Source organism: Plasmodium brasilianum, chromosome 2 (assembly GCF_023973825.1).
Source record: "Plasmodium brasilianum strain Bolivian I chromosome 2, whole genome shotgun sequence".
NCBI classification, from domain to species: Eukaryota; Apicomplexa; class Aconoidasida; order Haemosporida; family Plasmodiidae; genus Plasmodium; species Plasmodium brasilianum.
In genome coordinates this window covers 187,154-199,305 of record NC_090115.1, presented here as the reverse complement: position 1 = coordinate 199,305, position 12,152 = coordinate 187,154, and the positions used below count along the sequence as shown (strand labels likewise).

Below are 12,152 nucleotides of genomic sequence, written 5' to 3'. Positions count from 1 at the left end.
TTTTTTCTAAATACACACAATGAATATATAATTTATTTACACACTTGTTGTTGCTTGGTGTTGTGTATATATTTATTTTTATGTTATATTCACTACTGTAATACAGCGTGAAAAAAACAAAAAGAATTTTTCCTGTTTGTGACTTAACAACCTCTGGGTGCAGCAAACATAAGAGTAAACTTGTTCATTTTATTTAGGTTCAACTCAACTGGTTGGATAACATTTGTTTTGAGTAAAAATATGTATACTATGTATATATAGTTCTAACGTAACTATGGTATTATAAAAAAGTATAAGTCTTGCAATTTTAAAATATAAATTTTTTTTATATATTATATATACGTGTTATATATTCAATTTGGATAAGTCGTCTTGTGTACATATAAAAGCTTTTAATACGAATTTTTGTTGTGCAATGCAGTTTTTTTTTTTTTTTTTTTTTTTTTTTCGAGCTTTAATTTATTATTATATAACAAAATGGTAAATTTTTAAATGAGGTTTTCCTATATATAAGTACAGTGAATTTTTTTTTTGGTAAGGAATTCGTTAAATTGTTTTTTTTTTTTTTTGTACTCTATATATACGGTAATTATATAAACGTACATGCATATATGTATGTATGTGTGTCCATATGTATGTATGTGTGTACATATGTATGTATGTGTGTACATATGTATGTATGTGTGTACATATGTATGTATGTGTGTACATATGTATGTATATATGTATAAATGTCTGTATGGTATAAGAGCAGCACGCTAGTAATGCTCACATAAATTGTTAAATATATATGTGTAAAAAGCTTTATTTGGCGTTTTTTTTTTTTTTTTTTTATAAAGTGGAATAACGAAGGCTAGTTCATTTTATTTTATAAAAAATTCATATTCTTTTAATAAATTTGTATATCTATGAATGTGTATAAGTTTTAATAATTAATATATGAGTATATATGCATATATAGTAATATGTTTGTATTTGTTTATATATAAACGCATAATATTGTGCTGTTCGTAATACGTAAAAATATGTTATGAAGTAAATTTAAAAAAATCCTGAAAATTTAACTGGAGAGTGTGCAATAAACTATTACAGCACATTTGGTCAAATATGCATATAATATATGCATACATATATAATCCAGTGTGAATGTAAGCTAGCTTCAGGAATGTACAATATGGGGATATGTATAAAGAGAAAGCTATATTTTTTTTTTTTTTTTTACATATATTTTGTTCATAAAAATAATATTTTTTTCCAGCTTCAAAATTTATAAAAAATATAAGGGAGAACTAATTGAATAAGGCAGACAAATTTAATTAAAAAAAAAATATATTAATATTCAAAAAGTTGGTTTGCACACACAATTTTTAAACTCATTATATATATATATATATATATATATATATATATATATTTATCATGCTGTGAAAACAAAATGAGATATTGAATTTAAATGTACAATATTGCCATATTTTTTTATATTCAACTAAAAATACATTTTTTCATCTTAATGGATGGCAATAAATAAGTTTATTTTTATTTTAATAATTAGTACTTGAGAACAATTATTGAGAGATAATAAGTTTGGGGACACTTAAAAAATTAATGAACGAAAAAAACAAAAAAAAAACAAAAAAACAAAAAAACAAAAAAACAAAAAAAAAACAAAAAAACAAAAAAACAAAAAAACAAAAAAACAAAAAAACAAAAAAAAACAAATTATGTACTTTTTAATATATAAATATTTTTAAAATTTTATTAATAATTATGAACATACAAGAATTTTTTTTTGGAGCGTCTAAGAATAATTAATCTTTTATATATGGAAATAATGAATTAAAATATATAAATATATCAAGGGTTGATAAGAAACTCAATTTGGCTACCATTATTATGTTGATTTGTGTTGTTTACGTTGGTACTTCATACATTTTATTATTATTATTTGTTAAAATATGATAATTTATATGTATATATAATAATACAAAACCAATAAAATGTAAAGTCAAAAAACATAAATTTATTAAAAAGGGAAATGTATAATTTAAAAGTGTAACAGAAAAATATACATGAAAAATTTAATTTCATTAAATATTATGCGTCCAAAAAAAATAAAAAATAATGCAAAATCATTAATAGTAAAAAATAAGCCTCATACCATATTATGTTAAATAATTGTGTCTTTGTAAGAAAATAATATTTTACACTTTATTTTACATATTAATTTTTGATTTTTTTTTTTTTTTTTTTTTTTTTTCAAATCTTTATTTTGTCAGATGAATTTTATTATATATTTCATTTCTACTTCTGCTGCTCTGTTTTTATCCTTTAAAATATCGAAAAAGATATTTTTTTGAGTATAAGCTCTTTTTATGTTTTGTTCATTATAACATATGTTCACATGCGTTTTATTTTTTTTTTTTTTTTGGGAATGTTTATTTAAAAATCAAATTTATGAAACAAATTTTTCAAACTGCTCTTGCAATTTATTAAAGGCCATAAAAATTGTATCTCTAGAAAACTCATTGAACAAATAAAGTCTTTCTTTTATGAATTTTGTAAATTCCTCATTAGAAGGTTTTTTACGCATAAAACCTTTAAAAGCAGAACGGTTATCATTGTCAAATCTAAACAATTTTTTAATAAGTACATCATATACAAAATACCAACATTTTAATTGTTCTTTTTTTGGTATGTTAAGATTATTAGATAACATCATAACCTTCTGATACATAAGATCCGCCACCTTAATATATTTTTTATTATGTAGCTCACATAAACCATAAAAAATGTTAGAGAACACGTTTTTTTTTGTTTTAGAATTAACTGCATCTTTTATTTTATCCTTTATATCATCTGTTAAAAATATATAAACATCTGAACCGTTAATAAAGGATTCTACTTCATCATGAGTAAGGAAACACAGATTATCATTTTCATTTTCATCTACCGCATAACTGTCACGTACTAAATTACTACTCATTAATGAATGAGTTTCCATTTCTCCAGCTAATGACCTTGAGTATCTTCTTCTATTTAATTGTAAATTTAAGACTTCATCATTTTTAGGAATAAACATATTCTATAACGTTTGAAAACAAAATTTAATATTATAATAAGATGTTGACAATTTTTACAAAACTAAAGAGTCAGTAAATAATTTAAAATGTTGCGGGAAAAGGGCACTCATAATGCTCATACGTATATATATACATATGTGCATGTGCGTACATATGTGGGTATAACTTTTTTATTATGTGTTCTTTTACAATTTCAACTATGTCTTACTAGTAGGGCAATACATAAAAGTGTGCACATGGATATTATAAAAATCTTTTTATTACGTAGTATATATTTCGTTAAATTTATGTTTTCATTAGAGTTTGTTTGATTACACCCAGGTGTATTTGTAACGACATGTTTACATACTGCTTTACAGTTAAGTGATGACCTTGGAGGTTGAACAGCAGTTGATTCGCTACAACGTGCCATGGTCTTAAAGTTATATTTTTAAAATTAAAAAGCAAAATGTTAATACTGTAATTATTTTATTATATTTTATTTATTTATTTTTTTTTTTCTCTCTATATGGTATTGTGTAAATGCATTAACAATTTCAATTTTTAACGTTATATTAATTAATATATTTTTACCCTATACATACAACATATGTACATATATATGTATAAACGGAGAAAAATAGTTGCAAAAAATAAATATTAGCTTAAAAATATATAAGCAACTGAAGAGCATAAAATAATATTGTATACTGTTGTCAAAAATTTGCTTTTTCGTTCAATAGAAGTGCTATTGCACTTATTAATTTGCTTTATATATATTATGACATATATATATATATATATATTATGAAATAGAAGTAATAAAATATTAATGGTTTATAGTTATATAATATACAAAAAAAACAGTTCTTTTCTTTTCTTTTCTATTCTTTTCTTTTCTTTTCTTTTCTTTTTTTTTTTTTTTTTTTTTTTTAAATTTATGCATTATTCTGTTTTAAAGCCAATGCATTTTTTTAATTAAATAGTTTTTTTTTTTTTTTTTTTCTCTCTTTATAAATATTATTATCACATTAAAAGGAATAATTTCTAAAATGTTTTAAGTAAAAAAAAAAAAATATATATATATATGTATATATTAAAATAAATTATATAGTATATAATTTTCTTTTTACATAGAATATAAATTAAAACACATAACAACATCGTAAGGATATAGATAGTTATTAGTAATATATAGAGTGCATTGTTACGATTAAAAATTGCATACCTAAAATGAAAAAAAATGTTCTATTTTTTTTTTTTTTTTAGTATATATTATTATATTATATTTAATCATAAAAATATATAAAATAATATATATTTATATAAATATATAGAAGATAAATACTTGTATGTATTTTTCTTTTTATTTTGACTTTTTATATAACTACAACTATGGGCAACGCATTTTTTCCCCCCTTAATGAGGGTATTGAATTAATTAAAATATGTTATTATATTAGCATAAAAAATATTACGTCTTATTTATTACAACGAACATTTAACGGTTTAAAAAGGAAGGAAAATAGCGAAAAATTATAATTAATATTTTAGATTAAAAACGATTTATATTAAAACATGTAATAATAGTAATATGGTTGTCAGCTTTACTACCATTACTGTTACTGTTACTATTACTATTTCTTTTGCTGTTAGCGCTACTTTTAAGTTAATAATATGGTAGTTTTTTAAATATATATTTTTTTATTAAACTCAGTTTTGTTATTTACTGCAGCTTATATATATGTATATAATATGAGGTTGACTGTTGTATACAGTGTTCAGAACGCGGATGTTCTATTTATACCAGTGTAACTTTACATTAACATGTATCTACGTATGCATATATGTACGTATGTATATATACACCTACATATGAGTGTTTATATATATATATATATATTATGCTATTTTTTAATTTATTGTTTTTAAATGAAATGAAAAGTTATTGAAAAACTAAGGGAAAACAAAAGCTGTTAACAAATGTATGGTACTCCTATTTTTATTTTTTGAATTAAAATATATTTTGAATGTGTAATAAACAATTTGATATGTAGTTCGGATTATACTACAATAGCAATTACTGTTATTACATTTAACTTCATTTACATATATATATATATTTGTATATGTATATGTATATGCATTTGTATTTTTAATTGTATTTTTATTTATTTTTGTAAGTATGAACAGTTTTATTTTGTATATATGTGTATTATCATTAAGGTTCTATATATATACCAAAAAAAAAAAAAAAAAAAAAGAAACATCAGATAATATACACTTTGTATGAGGTATTCTTGTAAGTTATATTTCCATGCATCCAAGTGATGCATTAAATATTAAGAAAAGGATGCGTTGTGTATATGCCCGTTTTATTTCTATAAAATTAAGAGGGGAATATAAATTATAAGTATAATATTTAACTCTTTTTTTTTTTTTTTACATAAATACATAAATAGGAAAATGTAATATAAATAATAAGTGGAAAAGAAGTGGTACAAGGTGCAATTAGTAGTGGTATTGGTAAGACTATTATTATATAGCATACGTACATGTGCTTTATTATGGGTATGTACAAACGTATATACGTATACATACATACATACATACATATATGCACATATATATAAGGACTTCTTTTCCCGTTTGTGTAATTCCATTACTTAACTACTTGATTCTTGACGCTTTGGAACAATATGCGAAATATTGCATTTTTGTAGTTATTCATTGCAAGTCTTTTCGTCCCATAAAATTATCATGAGATAAATACAACTACTCTATAAGGTACTGTCCTTTTTTTTTTTTTTTTTTTTTTTTTTGATTAATTTAATTTAATTTAATTTTATTTATAATAGTTAAATAATGTGAATGAGAATAATCAATAATAATATAGTGCAATAATATTGGTTTCGCTTAATTGTAAAGGATAATAGGTAAAAAAAATTATCGTTTTTGTAACTGTAAAAATAATTGTAGTATGAAGTTTTAACAATATATTAATAAAATGAGGTTTAAAGTTATGCTAGAATTTTCCCATGAACTAACAAAAAAAAAAAATTTTACATACAAATACTTATATATATACGTACATATATATATATATATATATATACCATTGTTTAAATGTGATAAATATGAAAATATGTATAGAGTACTGTATTGCGATCATATATTTTAGAAATGTAAATTGTACTGTAACGTGTATAAGGTAGGTGTGTATATAAGGAAAGATAAATACATAACTATACACAACATGTGTTATTAACATATTAACATAAATTCATATTAACAGATTGACATATTAACAGATTGTCATATTAACTTGCATGGGTTTCTTCTACTATGCTTCAATCCCAAATGCCTATTTTTCCCTATCTTTTGTGGGTTATGTATTATGTATATGATATGCTCATTATATGCCCTAAAATTTACATATGGTGTTAAACCATATTAACTTTTTTATGCTCAAGATAAATATAATTTTCATCTAATTAGGTTAACATTTGATAAAAAGATAAATAAAAACACAAAAATAAAAATAAGCTTTTTAAGTGAGGTGTGTTTCCTGGTACATCAAATAATTTAATAATTTTGCAACCCAGAATTAGAAATAATGCAAATGATAACATGATTAGTGGTAAGAAGTCATCAGGAAAACGTGAATTATCTATTAAACTCAAATAAGATGGTTTATGTTCCTTAACATTGTTATGTGTGTTGGATTCCCTTTCACTTGATCCATTGTTTAGTTCCTCAATCATTTCTTCTAGAGCACTTAAGTCATTCATTTTGAATATATATTATTACTACTTCTACTGTTACCGAGGGTGCTCGAACTACTGCTTCTGCTACACTGCAATTACTACAGCTATTACTCCTACTTCTCGTTCTAGTTCTTCTTCCAGTATTACTACTACTGATCTATACTATATTTTTATCAACCTGTATGTACATCGATTTTTTTTTGGTAAAATAATCATATATTATCTATGTACCTACGTTAACGTACATAAAGCATAAAGATGTGATACATAAAATGAAACATTATAGTGAAAAAAAAAATATTAAAAAAGAAAGTTTTATTTTATTCTTATTTTATTCTTATTCTATTCTTATTTTTATATATTTGTATTTTTTAATTTTTCTAGAGGTATATTCCCCATTTAGGACAATGGTATACGTCTTATGTATAATATTACAATAAATTATAGTAACAATTTTGAGAGAAATTTTTTTTTTTTTTTTTTTTTAATATTTAATGAGTAAATTACCACTTCTACAACACATACGCATATATATATATATATATATATATATATATAAAATTTTATACAAACATATAAACTTATTATTTACCTTGTGAATCCCTTTTGAATGTTTAGAACAAAAAATTTCGTTAATGACAACGGGCCCCTTTTTTTTTAATGTACTATTATATATATTTTTGGAGAGTACATAAAATAATAATAAAAAAAAATATATATATCTTATAAATTAAAAAATGTAATCTCTTATGGTGTAGAAAAAATTTAATTTTACAACTCCATTGAAATAAATTTTTAAAGTATTCTTATTTCCGTTGTGAGATAAATAAATATAAAGGCGATGTAATATACGTACATATATATATATATATATATATATATTTGGACTAAAATTTAAAAGAAATACGTAATTTTTCACGTGTATGTTCATAAATATGTAAACGTATTAAATATATATATTATTCGTAAAACTACAAAAAAAAAAAAAAAAAAAAGGAGAGTTCTAATTTTTGAAATAATTTGTGTTATATATTGTATTTTAAAATATATTTATTAATGTTAGAAAAAAAGTATCTTTAATTTTTTTTTTTATTATATATAAAAAAAAAAATACAAATTTTTTAAAAATTCTACAGCGGTAAATACAAAAAAAAAAAAAAAAAAGCTTCTTATTCTGTTATTTTATTATATTACATTTCATTATATTTTATTATATTTCATTAAGTTTTATATTTTATTATATTTCATTAAGTTTTATATTTTATTATTATGTTCTATTTTTTCATGCCGTATATTGACTAGTTCAGGGGAATAACATTATTATATGTACTACCTTTTATTATTCTATGCATGCTAGATTTCCATTAATATATTTTTTATAGTTTTAACAAAATAATAATCTTTTAATTTACTAACACAAAGTATATATTTCAAAATTAACGTTTTTTTATATATTATATTATTTGAAGAAAATTAAAATTTGTGAAAAATATGTATACAAGAACAAATAGAAAATAAAAAACTGTTAAACGGTAGTTTTAGCATAATTAAATGTAAGTTTTTAAAAATTGAGAGAAATATAATAAAAATGTATTTTTTTATTTATTTATTTATTTATTTTTTTATTTATTTATTTATTTTTTTTTTTCCATTTAAAAATGTAAGTCTGTATTTACATGTCCATTCTCTTATAGAATAATAGATAATCATGGAAATTAAACAAAAATGAACGAACTAATTAGTGAAGTCGGGGCATTCTGGATAATACATAAATATATACATATATATATGTATATAAATAAACAGGTATATATTTGCAGTGTTAATAAAAGCAATTTTCTTGTTTATTTGGATAATTTTTTTTTTTTTTTTTTAAAGTGAAAGTTTGAATTATATATATATATGGGTTTCCTTTTCAATGTTTATGAGGAATATTTTCCAAATTTTTAAAATAATATAGTGGAGGGTAAGAACTATGTGGTAGTACATTTCTATTTAACTTAAGAAAATAAAAATAAATATAAAAATAATATAATTTAAATATAAGCTACAACATATGTATGCGAGAACATAAGTATATATATATATATATATATATATATATATATATATATATATATATATATATATATATATATATTATATTTATATTTGTATTTGTAATATGTTTTTATATAACAGTCATTATGATGCACGCTTATCATGTTCTACTGATTAAAATTCAGCTTTGGGCATTAATAAGCTAGGTCTTTCTTCAAGTTTTTACTTCATATTATTTTATTTTTATTTATTCTTTAAAATATACGTTTTATAATTATGAAACATTTTCAAAGGTTTAATAATAAATAATTATTTCACTTATTTTACAAAAAAAAAAAAAAAAAAAAAAAAAAAAAAGTTAACAGTGATATAATTATAATAATATGAAGATGATAAATAATTCCATAAAAAGATGATAAAAAGTAAGACACAAAAAAAACAAAAACAAAAACTTAAAATATATTATTTGTGTGGGGATTTATTTTCAAGGTCCGAAGGTCGAAAGTAAAAATAGTATGATCTCTTGCTGCATATCCATATGTACGTGCATACATGCACATACGTTATGCATATAATACGCTCACGTTATGCTTACATTACGCATGTTACAATATTATCCTTCTTTTCATGCAATATAAAATTTTTTTTTTTTTTTTTTGTTTTTCCTTTTTCCCTTTTTTTACACCTTTTACACTTCCACAATAATTTCCGATTGGTGGATTCGATCCCATTCCTCCTTGACCATATTTAAAAACCATAAAAAGTCTTCCTTAGCACCTCTAATTAATTCTTCTGCTAACTGCTCTCTTGTTTCTAAACTGAGATGCTCATCGTGTAAGAAATAGTTCAAATCCCCATGTATACTGTATAAATATCTATACCATCCTTGATTCCACATTTCATCCCTACAACTTTCATCAATGTTATGTTCCTCAGCATATGCAGTATACCTTTGTATCATATTCTCAACAGTCTCATGCCACATTTGATTTACTCTAAAAACTAAATCGTCTAGTTGAATATTATGTACTTCTTCTGCTAGTTCATATGATTCCGGTTCTGTATAAGCTACCGTTGGGTAATTGGCCAATAAATTTAACGTATTATTCATTTCTTCATCTTCTTCGCCGTACAAACGACCAAGCTTATCAAATGCACATACTCGTTCTGCCTCTAATATTCGTTCGTATATCTGCCTTCCTTTTTTACTACTATAATAGGGAGTTTCATTTTTTCCACACACATACTGCACTGCATTTCTATAACAAAAAAGAAGTTACTTCCATTACTATTATTACAACTGCAATTGTAGTCGTTATTAATGCTACGTTAAGTGGTGTTCATTATTTTATCATTTTATTTTATTTTTTATTTTTGCATATAAAAAATTACGGGCAATAAGGTAAATGCGCGCAAATTCGTTACGTGTGCTTAACACACGTATGCGTTTAACGTGTACCCATATATATACATGCATACTCATACATACATAAATACCCATATGTATACCCATAAACGCACATCCATACACACATATATACGTACGACAGGGGATGCAAATATCTATTAAGTTTTACTTCATGTTGTAAGAAAAATGGGAAGGCAAATACATAGAGCTTATAACTATAATACTTAATAAAATAAAAATCATGTGTATTCTTGTATTTTTACATTTTAACATCAAAAATGTTAGAGGTAAGATGGTTATAACTTGTCCTTTTTTTGCTTGATCATATTTATTTGTAGAAGTCGAATTATCGTTTGTTTTAATGTTGCATTTCTTCATTTTAAATAATTATTTCTCTAAAATTTTGAAAAGATTTATTTAACTATATGGAAGTCATTCGCTGTTCCTTTTTTTTTTTTTTTTAACAATTATATATATCTACATAGGTATATATAATATATATATACACTCTCTTTTTCAAAAACAGAAATTTTTAAAATTTAAAAATGTATGTGTATAATTGTATAAATGTATATATAATGAAAAAAAAAAATTATATTATAAAATAATAAAAATAGAATATTACTGCATCACTACATCATTGTTTTATTGTGTTATTATGCATGTATAATTTTTTACATTTTTTTAGAGATAAGGAAAAGGAAAAAAAAAAAAAAAAAAGAACGTAAAGGTCTAGAAAGAAAAAAATCTTTTTAATTTTCTCATTTAAAATTTTTTAATAATATATAAAGGTACCAAATATAACTATATATATAAATGTAAATATATATGTAGATATATTTATTTATTTATTTATATTTTTAGCTAATAAATAAGAATTGCCATTGTAAAGTTGTGCTACCATTTTATTCATCTCAGCTGAAACTGTTTTAAAATTGAACATTAATAATATAATTTTTTTTTAAGAAAAAAAAAAAGGTATTTCCCGTCAAATATTTGTTATAATTTTATGCGTACATGTAGCTATATACATATATATATTATTATATATAAATTTTAATCTTATAATTTTTTTTTTTTTTTTTTTATATATATATAGATATAGATATCTATATCTATATATATCTAGATTTATATATATTTTAGAATATAAACTTAAAAATTATGTACTACTAAAATATATAAATATTTATAAAGTACATGATAAATTACGTTAAGCATGCATTAAAAGTACAAAACTAGAGTGATCGCGTTCTTGTACTTATTTTTTGTACAGCCATTTTTCAGAATATTCCATAATTTCAATTTTTATTCATACATATAAATATATATTATAATAAGAACACTCACCAATATTATGATTATTGTTAGAAGTAGTGGTAGTACGATTATTATCTTAATCCAATTTCAATTCACTGAACTAGTAAGTATTATATTTTATCCCGGTAAAGTTTATAGGGATTAACAATAATATAACTTCTGCATCATAATGTATTAAATTGGTATGGGCTGCTATGTATATTATGTACAAAATTAAAAATAGTAAGACTTTTTTTTTTAAAATAATATTATTATATTTTTATGGAGTTTTACAAATATGAAAATTAAGAATCTTTAACGTATTTCTGATACGCACATTTATATATTATTATTATATATGGCGTGGAAAAAGGAAAAAATATAATGGTATACAATATATATATATATATATATATAATATTATAAAAAGTAGTGGAAATTATTTTATTTTGTTTTATTTTTTTTATTAATCATATTTTATATTATTTACTTAAGAGAACATGTTCGCCTCTTTACTCTTGAATTACATTTGTTTATCGTACTAATAATTTATCGAATTACTACATATAATGGCAGTAAT

The 12,152-nt window shown here is 21.8% G+C and overlaps 2 protein-coding genes across 2 annotated transcripts; both read right to left on the bottom strand.

Moving 5' to 3' along the window:
• Window positions 1-2,452: 2,452 nt before the first annotated feature.
• Window positions 2,453-3,492, bottom strand: MKS88_000647 (uncharacterized protein; the record flags this gene model as incomplete). The annotated part of the gene is made up of 2 exons (XM_067217683.1): window positions 2,453-3,082; window positions 3,289-3,492. 2 exons carry the CDS (start codon window positions 3,490-3,492, stop codon window positions 2,453-2,455), a joined length of 834 nt encoding a protein of 277 aa, XP_067075432.1.
• Window positions 3,493-9,553: 6,061 nt separating this feature from the next.
• On the bottom strand, window positions 9,554-10,651 carry MKS88_000646 (uncharacterized protein; the record flags this gene model as incomplete). The annotated part of the gene is made up of 2 exons (XM_067217673.1): window positions 9,554-10,124; window positions 10,545-10,651. 2 exons carry the CDS (start codon window positions 10,649-10,651, stop codon window positions 9,554-9,556), a joined length of 678 nt encoding a protein of 225 aa, XP_067075431.1.
• Window positions 10,652-12,152: the final 1,501 nt, after the last annotated feature.